Source organism: Cryptomeria japonica, chromosome 2 (genome assembly GCF_030272615.1).
Source record: "Cryptomeria japonica chromosome 2, Sugi_1.0, whole genome shotgun sequence".
Taxonomy (NCBI): domain Eukaryota; kingdom Viridiplantae; phylum Streptophyta; class Pinopsida; order Cupressales; family Cupressaceae; genus Cryptomeria; species Cryptomeria japonica.
The window spans coordinates 82,572,285-82,589,341 of record NC_081406.1 but is presented as its reverse complement, the minus strand read 5'-3'; the positions used below and the strand labels follow the sequence as shown (position 1 = coordinate 82,589,341).

Here is a 17,057-nt window from a genome sequence, read left to right as displayed (position 1 = left end):
AAGGTCTCTATGTTAGTATTGTTGCTCATCATTTGATTTATGTATAGATCTTGGACTTTATTTCATGATTGTGTTGATTTTGAGTGTGGATCTTGCATTGCATCGTTTCCTTATTTTGATTCACATTTTTATACATTCCCAAACTCATTTCATGTGGGTTATGATTGCATCTTGTCATTAGCTATTAGGGGTCTTGAGGTAGCTAATTATTCTAGGTTCAATGATAGCTTTTGGGGTCAAAATTAGTAGGTTGGATTTGGCTGTCATTAATTTTTAATTTATCATTTTTTAAAATTTTAATACCCATTAAGATATACATATAGGAACACTCTTTTGAGCCTAACCAAGCTCAAAGTGTAGATAATATAACCCACTCTCATAGATTTTGTCTTTATCCCTCCATGATCTATTGATGAGTTGATGTTACTCACATGAAGACAACCATATCCTTGTGAGTGATATTTTGTTCTAGTAAGTGGAGTCGTGGTTTTACGACCCAATAGGTAGCATTGAAGTTGTATAAGACTAAGGAGTTGGTTTATTTTCTTGAGGAAAAGAAACTTGTTAGCTACAAGTGGATATTCAATGGATTTCTTAGACTAGATGGATCACTTGAATGTAAAAGATTGCTATGACAATCAATTTGGATGTTGATTGTAACGACATCCTAATGAAGCTCTAAAAAAAATCATTAAACACCTGCTTAGAGTAGAGTAGAGTAGATTGCTAAATTGAGTTTCATTAGGATGTTGTCATCTATTGCTATGACAATCAATTTGGAGATTGAGTAGATAGATTTCAAGACAAAATTCTTGCATGGAGACTTATACAAGTAAATATTCATGAAAAGATTTGAGGATACAAGATAAAATGTAAGAAAAAATCATTTTTTAAGTTGAGTAGGCCATTGTATGGATTAAGACAATTGCCATATATGTGAAACCAAAAGTTTGACATTTATGTGCTAAAATTGGGTTTTGGAAGAAGTTATGTTGATCATTGTGTGTATTGCAAATATGCAAACATTCACATTTTGGTTATCATTTTATATTTTGATGGTATGCTTATCATTGGAGATAATAAAGCATCACTTCAAGAACTTGAAACTCACTTGTCTAGTAATTTTAACATGAAAGACTTAGGACCTACCAAATACAAACTAGGCACAAAGATATACAAGGATAAAAATATATAAAATTGTGGCTAAACAAGAGGAAATATCTTGAGACAATCTTTTGGAGGTTTGGAATGTAGTATTATAATTCAACAAGTTGAACCCTAGAAATTGATAGAAAGTTGAGTATGGAATAATACCTTAAATCAATGGAGGATTTGGAGGACATGAGGAAGTGTCATTATATAAATGTAGTGGGAAGTTTCATGTATGTGATGAATTACACAAGACTAGATTTTGCCTAATCAATGGGAGTTCTCAAGTAAGTTTGTGGTAAAGATTGATAAAGAACATTAGACACATCTAAAGAGAGTGTTAGGGTACTTGAAGGTAAGTCTAGGTTATTGCTTAACCTATCATGGTATTAATGATATGGGTAGAGTGTTGAGTGTATATGGATTTTTTATTTTGATATCTTAATAATCAAAGGTCTAGAAGTGAGTATGTATTTATTCTATTTGGTGGAGCAGCGAGTTTAATGAGCAAGAGGCAGCAAATTATTTCTTTGTTAGCTCCTAAAGCAAAATACATGGTCACAACACATACTTGTACAATGAAGCAATATAGTTGAAGTGATTAAGTAGTTGTATTGGCTTTAAGAGTGAAACAATGACGAGATGCAATTCATAGAGTGAAATTTATTTGGCCAAAAATCTTATATACTGTGTCAAAACCAAGCATATTGATGTGCAATTTCATTTTGTAAGGGAGATAGTTAAGAGAAGGAAAGTCTAGATGGAGAAAATTGATACTTAGGTAAGTGTTGCAATTTTTTTGACAAAACATCTAATTATTACAAAGTTATTGAAGTGTAGGGATAAAATGATTTTGCCCATTCTCAAGCATGATGTTAAATTCTTGGGTTGAATATTTCACATTGTACTATAATTTAAATATCAAGTGGGAGAATGTTGGGGCTTGGGTGATATTCAAATGGAGAGAGTTTTTATGTGAAGAGTTTGTTTACATTCTTTGTTGCAATGAAATACAATGTTTCTAGTATTGTGGTATAATAGACACAATGATTTGAATATGATAATATTATTACAAGTCTTATGGTACATCATTTATGGTAGTGCACTCATGGTGGTTTGTAACAACAAATGAGAGTCATCTAGATGTAGAACTCATAACTACATGAGTTTAATGTTTTCCAAAGCATGATCAATGATGTAGGAACACTTGCAACAAAATTGGAGATCATGTGGCACAATCTAAGCATGATGACATTCTAGGAAACAACATAATTTACCAACAAAAGGAGTAATGTTATGTTAGTGTAAGCTACCACAATTGAGGAGATGGTATTGGTGGCAAAAAATATACATGTACATTGAGAATGTTAAAGTTGTGACTATTGATTTATAGTATGCAGTAGCAACATAAAGTACAAGGTGATTATCCATGTGGAGACATCATACTTGGTAATCTATGTGGTATGCTAACTTTATGTATGTATACATATTGATTTGTGTGGATGCACCAAGATTATTTGATTGTTAGACATTGAAGACATTTATTTATTGTTGGCGTGTAAATATTAGAGCAATTGTAGAATAAGGGTATGTTGTAGATTGAGACTCTATAAAGAGTTCCAAAGACTTTGTTGTATTGAATCAATGTTTAATTCTTTAAAATATAAATGTGAACATCTTTTGGTGATGCTTTTTTCTCCCAAAAAGGGCACCTTGCATACATTTTTATGTCTCGTGTAATCTTGTGGATGCATACTATTCCATTTACTTAAATGAGCATGTTGTTAGATGAATTTTGCAAGTGTTGTTGATTATTATATTCATACACAATCTTAAGTTTTTATCATCCAAGTCTATTGATCATTTGGAATAGGGGTTTAAATCCTCAACAATATTATGATAATCTGTGCAAGTAATTGAATGTGGAAATGTAAATAGAAATAACTATATTTATCTTCATCACTAAAGAAAACACTAAATTTAAGATGGATTTGAATTTGATATGCCTCAAGGATTGGAACGACAAATGACAATTTGATAATTCCCCAGAATCAAAATATTGTATTTACTACGTAGAAAGATAAATTTGGCACTTGGGGATGATTTTCAACCACAAATCTATTAGACACATACAAATCTAGTTTGCACTTATAAACTTGTACTATGTGATTTGCAAACTTTTGTTCTTCCCTCTGCCCAATTCCCTTCGACTTCTTCTATGTCTTCCAATATTTGATGGATTGGTGGTATTTATAAATACCTTGGTAGGGCTACCATCGTGCCACAAGGGGACATGTTCTCCTTGGTCAACCATATAAAATGTACAAATGATAAAAAAAAAAACAATCTTTTGTGATGCATATACCCCTATGGGTGATTGTACAAAACTAGATTCATTTTAGTGTATCAATCGAAGTCTATAAATGTGAATGATAACTTTAATTATTTAATGATTAGGAGATGATTAAAATGAATTCATTGAACTCCTTACATACAAGGATCTAGAAATACATTTCACAACCTTATACATAGTCGATCCTAGGTGTGAATAGTTTATGCAAGAGTTGAATAAATTTGACTTTAACGTTTGAATTAGGAAAGAATGAGTCTGTGACCTCGAATATGAGCCTACAACCATGTTGTACTTGTCTTGAAACATGGCAATATGTAAAATATATGTGTGCACTATAAATAAATGAGTGGATAAGATGAATGTGTAGGAAAAAACGAATACGTAAATGAAGTAAGAACTAAATGCATAAGAACACTCATAATAAAGAAATAGGGGAAAGGATCCAGTAGTTGAGCGTGTTCCAATTCTTGTGATAGAAGTTGTTGATTTAATACCCCCATACTTGCCGATTTAATGTCCAACTTTTATACAACGTTGCACCAATAGTTGTATGATAAGTACCAATAATTGAATGAAATATGTCATTTGTTGTAAAAAGTAACCAATCATGTGATGCCACATAAGCTGCACAAGTATTGAGGCCCTTATGCATACCTATTGGTCTCACAATTTTTTTGGGTTGTTTTGGACACCTTGGCAAAAAGCATGATGATGTGGCCCTGAAACCTTAGTTATAAGCAAGGGATTTGTCAAGTAAGCTGGTGTAAAAAAATCAAAATGATTTGAAATTTCTGCGTAAGATTTTGAGAAGCGCGAAGTTATGGTGCACAACTATTGAATCCTCTCCCCTAGATGACATAGAAAAAGATTTCCACCTTAACACATAATGATAAAGTTTATCCAATATTTCCATATATCATAAAATAGACAAAAGAAAATGAATTTAAATGACATTTGAGAACATATTTAAAATGAAATGGCATATTCAAATTCAGCTCCACGTGCAAAAACATGTATCAAGGCCCCATGATGCTTCGTTGGGAAGCATATTCTAGGAAGCAATGCATTGTATAGAAAGCTTAAACCATGTGCATACGGTTATTGTTGAAACGACTGAAAAAGGAATGGCACTGTCAAGTTTTAACTCTGCAATCCTGGGAAGGCCTGAATGCTCGGGATCAGAAGTGAAGCTATATGCAAATGCTGTACCGAGCAATGGAATCAAAACTTCTAAGCCTGTCAAGATAAAAGCCTTACAAATCAAATCCCAAAATACCAAGGTATAACTATGTCTCTCAGATCAATCGATTCATATGTGTTTTGGTACCGTTTACATGGAGCTGCCCCATTTAAGCTAATTGAGCGTGTTTTATAATTGTTTTCTGCATTCAAAAATTGGTAAGAAGAGCCCTTTTGATATACTATTGGCTTGTGGGCGAGGGATATATTTTTATTCAGCACATATTGTGGTTTTATGGGCTTTTATGCTTTCATTTCACGGTTTCAGTGGAAGCAGGAGATGTTTTTACAGTTGGGGTTGTATGTTTCCCTGTTTATCTTTCTTATTGCCTTTCCATTTCACTTGAAGTTGCTGGAAACAAGTTCGCTGAGATGCTTAGGGCTAGTCATTAATATGGGCATTGCTTATTTAACTATATCAACAAGACAAAGTTTGTTTATGCGACCATTTAGGTCTTTTAGGGCAGATTCCTCAGCTAGCACAGCTTATATAATCTTAGTAGTAGATGATATCATCTGATATATAAGAGTGTTCTGTTCGTAGTGTATCCAGTTGCAATGTTCTTCTGGGGCCAGCTTTGTCGTTTTCCTTCCATGATGATGGGTTGGATAGAGAGACCCTAAATGTGAGAATCTAATCAAACTATGCATTTGATCCACGTAAACATTGCAAGATGGCCTATTCTGTACACTATTTGGTGGCTGAAAATTTTCCCTAGCATTCCTAGGGTAAGAACAAAAAAATCTGTTTCCAAATACGAATCTTCTAAATCAACTTTGGCACTGAATTTTTAGAGCACCAGTTCGGATGGATTTTGTCTGTTGATCAACTCCCAACTGGGCAGGGAAAAGCGTTTTTCTGTGTATTCGGATGTCAGATTATCGGGGTTTTACTATTTGCCAGATTAATCAGCCTGCAAGGTGTTAGTTCCTAGGTTTTGTGGATCGCTTTTCGTTCTAGTTGAAAATCCTCCTTAGCCATGTTTTGAACTTGTGCGTCCTAATAAGTACAGGGTAATGTTGAGCCTTGAGCCTCAGGAGCTGAAACTCTGTTAAAAATCAGACTCTGGGACATCTGAGCCTTGAATGTTGCCAAATTAAATTTGCAAAACATACAACTCTATGAGTAGTTTATATGTTTTACATCTGGGGTGGTCTCTTGAAAACTCAAATTTGTTTATCAGCTTCAAGATGTGCATTCTAGATCATTACTTTTAACAGTAAATGCATCATCATTAGTTAAGGATAGGTTTCCAAATATCGGATGTGTTAAAACTTGAAAGTTACAAACGAACTACAGTTAATATTGTATGTCAATGTTATCCTGTGTAGACAGTTTTTTACCAGAAGCATTTTGCTTTTTCTTATGGACTGTGAAAACCTCTTGTTTATTATTGTTATCCTGGTTATTACTGTGCTGAAGCTTTCTGAAGGATATGTAACTTGTTTGCCACAATGCTACTTAAGTTCATTTGAGTGTGACCCATTTTTGGAAAATCACCTGTTGGATAAATAAATTCTAGATATGCAACTTTTCAGATTATAATTTTAAGTTTGGAGATCAAAATTATACTCTGAAATGATTATTTTGAATGAAGGAATTTTAATGATGTCCACAAGACAAAGCGGTCTAAGGGACCAAAAGCCACAACATTAACACATTTTCAGATTTCTTTCTCTGTCTGCTCTTCTATTATGAATCTTGACCAAGAAGCTTGCTAACTAGTGAAGCCTTGTCTCCTCAAAAAGCTCGTTTAGACTGTCCACCTTCAAAAGTATTTTCAAACTGCTTACAGATATCCTCATGTGCTGCACAGTCTATGTTAATTTAGCCTACGGACATAGTCATTTATGCTTAAGGAATATTTCTACATGCTGACACATTGAAAATAAAATCACCAAGTTCCTTACCATTCCTATTAAATTAGCCAAGCATTGATCATCTTTTTCATTTTTCTTGTTTATCCATCTTCTATTCCCGGTTAGTCTTCAAATGTCTTGACATATCTCAAGTTTGCTTTTATTCTGTTTAAAGCAGATAGGAAGCCAGCGAAGCGAAGTGATTAATTTGCAACCTTGTCTTGTGCGGAGGGAGGCTCTTCTTGGTTTTGGTGCATCACTCTTGACCATTCTTGTTGCCCCAGCTGAGTCTGCTGAAGCAAGAACTGTGAAGGTTGACATGAAGAAGAAAATACTAGAAAAACTTGATGAGCTACGGGAGAAGGCAGGGCTGAAAAAAAAGAATGAAGATGAGAAGTCTTCGGCTGACAGCGAAGAAACACGAAAATCACACTCTGAGTTGGCTCAAAAAAGGGAAGGACTTTTGGTGGACGTAGGTTTTTGGGCTTGACTTAAACAGAAAAAGGGATTGTTTTAAACTTTGATCTTTATTTTTCTACTTTTCTTCAAACTGAAAAAGTCCTAAGTTGATGCAAATTGAGCCAAGTGTTACTTTCCTCTTGAGGCCAGAACTGTGGATCGCACTTGAATGCATTCTTTTTCAGCACGCTGAATGGAAGCTGTGAACTCTCCAGTACACCAGTTTATGTTGGCAACAATTAGTATTAGTCCCAAGTTCAATGATATTGTGAAGCAAATCTATCTTGGCGCCATCTTATTTAAGTATCTGATATTTGGTTTGTGGCAACTAATCAACAAGAACGATTTCTGTTATCTGAGGGGTGCAAGCTTTCTGAAGTGTTAAAGACTCATCTGATGAACATCATTCTGAATAGTAGCATATTGACAACTTTCTCTCCCAATATGTTGGAATAAGTTTTATGTCTTAATCATGCATACTTTAGACTCTAGAGGATCAAGACACTTGGTATATTTCTTCTGAGTCTTGAATGTTTTGTCAGTTTTCCTCATAATTAATTTGGCGTTGAAATGCTGACAACACAAGACTATATGATGACATACCATATCTTGAAATTGAAAACTTGCCTAAATATGCCTGAAGTCCATTTGAGTGGATCTGTTTTGCATTATCCCCAAACAGTGCCTTAAGTAGTCCAAATACATCACCTCTATTCTAATCTGTATTAATGCCAAGATTTGAGGGATAGCTGTGTTTTGAGTTTGATGTCTGAACTCTAGAATCTCAGATTTAGTTTTAGTAATAATTTAGCTTTGTTGCACAAATATGCAATCTGGAAGTTTTGGTATTCTTCTTTTCTTATAAATTAAGTTATAGATATAAAATGTCAATGGTTGAGCAAACACTATTTCTGGCGAAAGAGCCACAAATTGCTGGCATACATTTCATTATTGTATACTGTGCATTTGAATTTTTAGATTTTGTATGTCTCATTTTTTATGTCATGCAATTGATTCTAATTGGATTGTATGCAATAAATCAAATTTTCATGTGCATAGAACTAAATTGTGAACCCTTAATTGTTTCAAGCTACGTGAGCAGAGTGACACTGATGGAGGGGTTTTAGGATATCAAGTGGGTTGTTTGGCAACAGTTTGAACTTTGTTGTGTTTTTTGAGATGGGAGTGTGTGATTTGAATTGCTTGGTATTATTTTTGGTTGTCTTGATGGGCTATAAAACACTTGGTTTTGTCATCTAGCAGAACCCTTGGGATTGAATGCATGAGGGTAGGTTTGAAGGACCTGCAAGTCTAATGTAAATGATTTCTTTGGGATGACCATCTGCAATAGATGTGTGGTTTTGGGTTGCATCTTTTAGATTCAAAGACCTATTCAATATCTTCAGATTTACATGTCTACCATGTGGATTTTGGTTGGTGGATCATTACTTTTTTATTATCAATTATATCTGTTCTCATCACTAGGTCACCCTTTCATGTTAAGCATTTGGAATTAAGGCCCCTATTGTTGCTTCATAGGCATCTCCTTTTTTAGAATTGTTTAGTAATTAAATTTGTAGCTCTATTGTGAAACATCAAATGTCTTAGATATGTTAATATCAAGGCTTGATGGTGTAGATACACTATTATAAATGTCAATCAAAGCATTTAATTAGGAAGAATAGCAAGTTTTGAAGGGAGCCATATTTGCGCATACATTTACCATAATTTAATCACCAATGATAACTTCTCTGTACATATGAAAACATAGCAAGTGTATTTGCAAACTCTTACTTTTGAGTACTTGATCACTTTGATTCAAAATTAAATTTTTTAATCACCATTTTGTTTAATAGTTTATTTCACTTGAACCATGATTATAAGACTTAACACCAAAGCATTAAGACCAATAACCGTGATTAACTGAGCTGCTTAATGTGGGGAACAAGCATTATGAGTTAGCTCTCTCACCTCAGGAGGAAGAGGCCAAGACATCACAAACCTAGTGACTTGCATGGTTTCATGCCTGTCACACATTTTTGCAATCTTGAATGTTAGAAAGTTTTTTAGGTATGAGTTCTAATTTATGTAATAAAAATAAATAAAAAATTGTTCACTTTTTTTATATTTTTATTGGGGTGTGCATTCTATTGTCTTAACATTATATCTATTTTAATTCCTTAAATGAATTTTGGTCTTTTGTATAAACTAATACATAAATTAAATTAAATCAACACAATAATCAAGAGAAATCTTCATTAATTGAGGTTTAAGTTGGGTAGCCATGGAGCGTTGAATGCATGTACACTCATACCCCTTAATTTTTAGATAATCTTCCTAATGTGTGCTATTGATGCTTGAACCACTAGCCATCACTACAAATCTTGTGCATAGGAGAAACAGTTCCAACCCATTTAGAAATGCCTAAGTTCTTAACCTTCCTTGTGCTTGCTAGACCGTCCTTGTGTCTCCTAGCATGCTTGAACCACTAGCCATCACTATGAATCTTGTGCATAGGAGAAACAATTCCAACCCGCTTAGAAATGTCGAAGTTTTTAACCTTCTTTGTGTGTGCTAGTGATGCTTCAACCACTAGCCATCACTATGAATCCTATGTAGGAGAATCAATTCCAACCTGTTTAGAAATGTCTAAGTTTTGTGAGGAGTAGAAGATAAATAGTCTCAGAAGTCTTGTTCCAATCTCTTGGGTAAACAATCTAATCATCTGGGAAAGGTGAATGTTCATGACGCTCTTTATGTCTACCTAAATCAAGTTGTATTACATGAAATACTTTAGTGTTACATAAGTACAGAGAAATTTCCTTACTAGAATTTAAAGTATTAATGATATAATAGTGTAGCAAGCTATATTGAGTGGTAAAGATGAAGTGTTAACATAATGATGATCTAAATTTTAATAACTTGAAAATTGGTAGACAAGTATTAGGAATGATAATTTATTCTAATTTTATTTATGAATTTATAATTAAACTTGTGAATATTAAGATTAACACTAACAACTAGAAATTTGAAGAACATTGATATTTTAGGCTCTTTCCTTAAGAAAAAGAAAACAAGTAATTTCATTATTTTTTATTTATTTCATAAAAATAAATATTAGAACTTTTATAAATTGAATGTGAATAAAGCATTAATGGAATTTATATGAACTAAACACAACCTTCTTTAAACAACTTGAAAATATCTCTCCATTTTGAAATATTTATTCTTTTTGATAATTAAATGGGGGTTTAAGGGGTTCCTACTCACAAGAAAAACTATTATGATGATTACAATTAAAAAGATTGTAAGCCAGTCCAAAACTAAACTATCTTAGACGCTAAACATAACCAAACCCAAGCTTCAAAACCACTTACAAAGAGCCACCTAGACTCCCCATATTAATCCAAGTGCCAAAAAATAGTGATAAACATACAATACCCCCACCCAATACTCCACTAGTTCCTCCAACAATGCATCCATCACCCCTCACACATTTCCTTGTAGCCACTACATCTTTGATAAAATTTTTTGAGGAAACCATATTCCTCCAAGTTAGTTGCACTCCATGAAAGAGCTCCTTTCTATTTATAGCCCTATAACAAACACCACCTTCCAAAACCAAAGTACACATGCTTGAAACTTCAAGCCAACTCTTAGTATGTGAAACATAAATATTCTTGGCCACCAAATTAATATCAAAACCAAGTTTCTTGATCTCTTGAAGTCATGATTTGCCCCTTTAAGTTCTCTTTTTAGAGTTCTAACCTCTACTTTGGTCACCTAAGAAGCCATTGCTTTCTAAATAGGGAAACATATATGCTCATCCTTTTTTGAATAATGTTGAAACCACCTTCCTCATGAACTAAGCACTTCATTAACCAAAGCTTTACCTTTGATCAACTCCTTTTTCCTGTAGTTCCCTCTCTAAATTTCTTCATTATGGAAGCCCAAGAACATGCAATCCCAAATCTTCCACCCTAGCAAGACTTAAATATAATTTATTATTGAAATCAAAGCTACAGTTAAGCAATTAAAAATAACTTTGAAGCTATTGCTTGACACTTTGCCTTTAAAATGAGAATCCTTCCCCACAACAACACCCCTTTGAGCTAAAGTAAGGACAAAACCACCAAAAACAAACACTTAACAACACCACCAACATGAGATAAAGGAAGAATCCATAGAGCTTATCCAAACAATGCAAAGAGAAAAGTCCCAAAATAATTCATAAATAACAATCTAAAAGTGCCACAGATAGAAGTCATCTCTAATAGAGACAACATTCCACATTAAACCATCAACATAAATAATGGCGAGAAGAGGAGGAAAAAGTTCTTTTTTTAAAAGTAAAAAGTGCAAGCACTTCAAATACTATAAATTGATTAAAATTGAAGTTACATAATATACCCCTATAAGGGCCACAAAAACATATAGGAACAACTATAAACTAGATAGAAACAAAATTTCAAATCTTACAAAGATAGAAAACCTCCATATAATATCAGAAGGTAAGGAGAAATAGGAGAAATTACAAAAACATAAAAAAGTTTCATATACAAAAACCTCCTCCAAAATACCAAGGCTACATTAAAAGAGAACCTTCATCACTAACTTCTTTAGCAACAATAGGGATACGTTCATTACTGGGAGCTGGATGTGGAGGATGATGAAGAAGAAGATTGAGATCCTAGTACAATTCTTCCACATTGTCAACAAAAACTACTCCAAGCTCATAGGAGTGTAAGTGAAGCAAATATTCAGCTGAAACATTACAATTCTTCTTAAATCCATGTTTGACAATACTAAAAATATACTGAACATTAGTGTTACTTTTCACATCTAAAAGTGAAAACAAGCCTACAATAGGTGCTTGACCAATATACATGGCATAGTTTGATAGGGCATAACTCAACATATCCTTTGAAAGAAGAGCATCAAGGATATACTTGTAAGCCATGCTTATCAAGAGATCAACATTTTGGAACAAACCTATTTCCCTAGAAAGGAACAAAGAGACAACCTACGAGGAGGAAAAACTTACATAAGAATGATTATACAGTCATTCCACCAACATGCACACTAGTCCCATCAAAAGAGGAATAAGGTGTGCAAAGGAAAGAAAATATCCAATACTCGCAAATGGAAGTCATCTAAGAAAGGGAAATTTATACTACAAAAATTAAGACACAACACTTTCAATCAGAGAAGCCAACCCTTTGCAAGATCACCCTATCATTGAGCAGTGCTTAAAACATAGCTTGATTTATTCCTTGATTAGTTTAGCATTGAGCTTTTTCCTTGTGCTAGAGGTTTTGTAATGGCTTCCTTTACTTCTTCCTCGGATAGATATTTGGTTTTGGGCAAGCCGTGGGCTTTGGGGAGATCACTCTCTTTCTGTCAAGCTTTGGACAACTTCTTTTAACCCCCTTACTGGACCACTTAATGTGCATCCAGTATGGGTTTGCCTTCCCAATCTTCCTCTCCATTTTTGGGAACAATCTTGCTATGAGGCCATTGGCAACTCTATTGGTCGATTCTTGAAAGTGGATGGTGCCACATCTTCTATGGGGCATTGTACTTTTACTCGCATTTTAATCAACATTGACATCTCTTCGCCTCTCTCGAGGGATGTGGTTCTTATCGTTGGTGATAGGCCATAGACACAACTGTTGGATTATGAGGGCCTCCCCTTTCACTATAGGAAATGCTATTCAATAGGTCATCTTGCTGCAAACTGTTTTATTCCACGTCATAGGGGTGCTACTACTTGGTGGAAGAATGCTACTATTGATCATTTAATGATCAATGCTTCTGACTCTGATTCTATTGACTCCTCTCATGAGAATGATGTCTCCTCTCGAGAGGAAGTTGTGCCCCTCACTGCTACTGAAGCTTCTATTGATCCTCCTATTGTGGCCTCCTCTGTTCCTGAGGCCCCCACTCTAGCTTCTCCTGTTCTGTAGCCTTGATCTACTCCTGCTGGACCTACTTCTAGTGTTGTTTCACCCCAACAACAACCTCTTGTTGTTCTATTGCAACACACTATTGACACTACTGATTGTAACCATACTAGGTCCCTCCTGATTGATCTCTCTTTTGATGGTCCTAATGATAGTATTGCCTGGACAGTGGTTCCTCACAGGCGGAAGGGGAAGTCTTCCCCCTCCCCCAAACCCCCCTTTGTCTGGGTTCAGGTGTCTCTCCCCTTCCTTGATTGTAGTTTTGGGTGTTTTCCGGTTTGACAGGGTTTTATTTGGTCTGTTTGACTGTGTTTTATTTCTTACTACCTTCAGGTTGTTGTCTTTCGAGCCAACATCCTGTATTTTGGTGTTGTATGTGTGTTGTTGATAGTATTTGACTATGTTAAGGTTCAACGCCCTAGTTAACGATGCTTTACTAATAAAAAACACACTCATTATTAATAAAGGTAATATCATAGTGTAATGGTAAAGGAAAAAAAATCATTTAGTTTTGGATTTATTTTGATAGAACATCTTTATACAATTACATAACAACAAGTGATACACTCTTGTGCTAATTTGGCTCCTTCCTTAATCCTCTATACATTGACAAATGCTCTCACACATTCACCCTTATCCTATTCTCATTTACACCTATCCTCGCACCTTCACCATCAATAACTATTTATTGCACCTATCTTTGTACTCACTTCCATACATTTGTTCATTGCCTCAAAATCTTTGTTTCCCTATCTAGATTCAATCTCATGGCGTGTAGCTTTGATCCCGAGTCAAATGAGTTTGAACCAAAAATTTATAATTTATAATTCAAATTTTGAAGCTCTCAACTTTTCTATTAGCCATTGTGAGTTATCTTTTTGAAAGTTTGCGAGACATCTTATCTTTTGGTATTCAAAGGCATCCAATATGCAATAACTTATATTCAATTATAATAAAAAGCAATCTAGGAACATTTCAACTTGGAGCATCAAAGGAACCCATTGCATTGAAATCTACATATACGATATTTGCATGCTTGATGATTGTCATGCCCAGTTTTTTCAGTGAACATATTATGAATGTCCAATTTTCCTTTATAAATAATAGCACTTTGACTAATAATTCAATTTTAAACAAATATAGATTAATAGCCACTTAAAATATAAAACGATTCACTATAATATTTTAATAGTTTAATTGACTAATAATCTCAAGAGACTAAAATTTATAACACAATCATGTAATTTAATTCGATTAAAAAGCTAATTGTTAATTCATTACGAAAAAATAAAAAGTAATTAATTAGTTATTTAAGTACAAATAATACAAAAAAAAATTGATTATGGAAAGCTTATCTTCACAAAAGTTTTTTTTTTTTAAATAATATAAATTAATGTTTATTATAGAAATCTTATCTATTCAATGCTCATAAAATAAATCAATATTTATATTAGAAAATCGGGTCAATTTATTGAAACAGCCAATTAATTTTCCTAATTATCTTATTAGATTTATCTACTAAGGGATTAGACTTTCTAAGTTAAAAGAAATAAATAAAATACACCACTTTCTTGTAAGGGAACAACACTAAGCTTGAGATGCTACAAGATGGATTTAATTAAATTAATAAATAATAATTTAGTCCTATATTAAAACAAATTTGTTAACTCTTATTTAAATTGAAAATTTGAAGTTAAATTATTCTATTATAAGGTTAAGTTTATAAATAAGAAAAATGGATCTGTTTTTTATTATTTATCACAAAAATGATTCTTAAATATCTCTGGAAAAAACACGTATAATTTTAATAGTACAAAACATATCCATTAGCATATGAGCTAGAGGTGAGGATTAAAAATTATTGAAGTTCTAAGGTAGGCATCAGAAAAGTAGAGAGAGAGAGAGAGAGAGAGAGAGGAGTTCAATTTTTCACTATGGGTTGTGTCCCCACCCTCATTAAGGGAGGTAGGGGCTAAACCTCCCATTCTCATAGTCCTCCAACTTGGTTTTAGTCTCTTAGACCCTTCTCCCTAGCCTCTCTTTGTCTATATATATACATATACATATGTGTGTACACACACACACACATACACATACATATACATATGTGCTTGTGTATATATATGTGTATGTGTATGTGCATGTGCATGTGCATATGTATATGTATATGTATATGTATAAGACACATACATATACATATACATATGCATATGCATATACATATACATATACATACATACATACATACATACATACATACATACATACATACATAGTTTATCAATAATTGTAAAATGTGTTTACCATTTACATGTATAATAATGGACAAATAAATTCTAATTTGCATTTTTGCATTTTAATACCTTTGTGACATGTTTATAATATTCTAAAATATTTTCAAAGATAGTTTCATAATATAAACATAAATATATTTTTCATATATTCATATGCATGAGAAATTTAAGTGATATTTAAATTTAATATAACCATCTATTACATGCCAACCTTGAGATACATCCATTTTAAATCAATATGAATTCATATTCATTTACCCAGTATCCATATTAATTTTATTTTATATACTCATTTGTTTGGAAGTTTAAAAATATGTGTAAGAAAGGTTATTTTTGGATATATGAGTTGTTTCATCCTTTACTCTTTTATTTTGAATAGATGCAATTCTAAAGGGAATAAACATTTATAGTGGTTGTATAAATTTGTGAACCAGCATACACATTTGATAGTTCTAATAATTAAAGATAAGTATAGATGCCATACTAATAAGATGAGAGGGGGGGTTTATCATACAAACTTAATCTTTCATAAAAACATCAGATTCAACCTCGGTAACATATACTTTAATAATATAACCAAAACTGCTAAACATGCAAACTCAAAAGCATATAAACATCATAACACTCATAACACCAGATTTAACGTGGAAACCCAAATAGGGAAAAACCACTGTGGGATTTCAGACCCACTAAGAAATATACTCTTCTAGAGTATGTTTGGTTAAAAGCAAATCCTGTTAAAGATTACAAAACACATTGCTAGATGTGACCCAGTTAAGGGATTTCCCTCAGATCTGTTAGGATCTTCACCTTGTTAGAAGTGACCTTGTTAAAGGATTTCAAACACTCAATCAGAATGTCACCTTGCTAGAGGGTTTTACAAATAAGACTGTTAAGTCCACTTGGTTAAGAGATTTTCTATTACTTCACTAAATAACAGTAATAAAAATCTATTTGCAACTTCACATCTAAAATGCTAAAGCAGATTCTTATTTGCTCAATACAATATAGACATAGAACTAATCTTGTCCATCTGCTGGGCTCTATACTCTATTATTCAAAACAGATCTCCAAGCTTCTATGCTCGGTAATCACTATGTAGCATCCCTATACATACACTTGCCTGCATACATTGTTTATCAACAGTTCCCTATTTATAAACAATTCGGCAACCACTTAATTTCCTTGATCACATTTCCCATGATCAATCATAGCCATCAGATCTTCAAACTTTGACCAGGTTCAATGTATCCTTCGATCTGAAAAATGTTTCACCCTGCCTCGGAACTTGCATACATTTCTTGGAACTTGTGCTAGGGTATTGCGGTTCAATCTAAGCTGTAGATCTTCCTGCCAATTTTCCTTTGCCATAGATTCTTTAACAAACTTCATTCACGACATACCAATCATTTAATCATAGCCAGCTCATCAATTTCCTTCATTAAATAATGCATGTAATCATTTAATGTATTCTGTTACAGCTCGGTTACAACTCGGTGAATACTAAACTTCACTCGGTAGACATTTTGCCTTCATTAACCGATAGCAATAACCTTAGGGTTTACCGACTAGGTTCCTTAGGGTTTACCAACTAGGTTCTTTGCTCAGTAACATAGTATAGTATTAACCTTTCAATCAATAACATATGTAGGATATCAAAACAATCTAATCATCATGATCTCATCATTGTCTAACTCGGTAATAGTTGCCAATTGAATAACTTATTTCTCCCCTTATTCA

The 17,057-nt window shown here is 33.4% G+C and overlaps 1 protein-coding gene across 2 annotated transcripts; it reads left to right on the top strand.

Moving 5' to 3' along the window:
- Positions 1-4,545: 4,545 nt before the first annotated feature.
- Positions 4,546-7,551, top strand: LOC131078840 (uncharacterized). Of its 2 annotated transcripts, none has more exons than XM_058016632.2 (2): positions 4,546-4,782; positions 6,777-7,551. In XM_058016632.2, exons 1-2 carry the CDS (start codon positions 4,564-4,566, stop codon positions 7,089-7,091), a joined length of 534 nt encoding a protein of 177 aa, XP_057872615.1. In that variant the 5' UTR covers positions 4,546-4,563; the 3' UTR covers positions 7,092-7,551. The 2 variants fall into 2 exon arrangements, with proteins under 2 accessions (XP_057872615.1, XP_057872617.1); XM_058016634.2 differs by having other exon boundaries at positions 4,554-4,782; positions 6,780-7,551.
- The last annotated feature ends 9,506 nt before the right edge of the window (positions 7,552-17,057 follow it).

What these genes read in the sequence shown, in the direction of transcription:
- LOC131078840 (XM_058016632.2), top strand. Translation starts at nt 4,564, where the DNA reads ATGCATTGTATAGAAAGCTTAAACCATGTGCATACGGTTATTGTTGAA. An exon ending in TCAAATCCCAAAATACCAAG is followed by an intron (nt 4,783 to 6,776) that starts GTATAACTATGT and finishes TTCTGTTTAAAG; the next exon opens with CAGATAGGAAGCCAGCGAAG.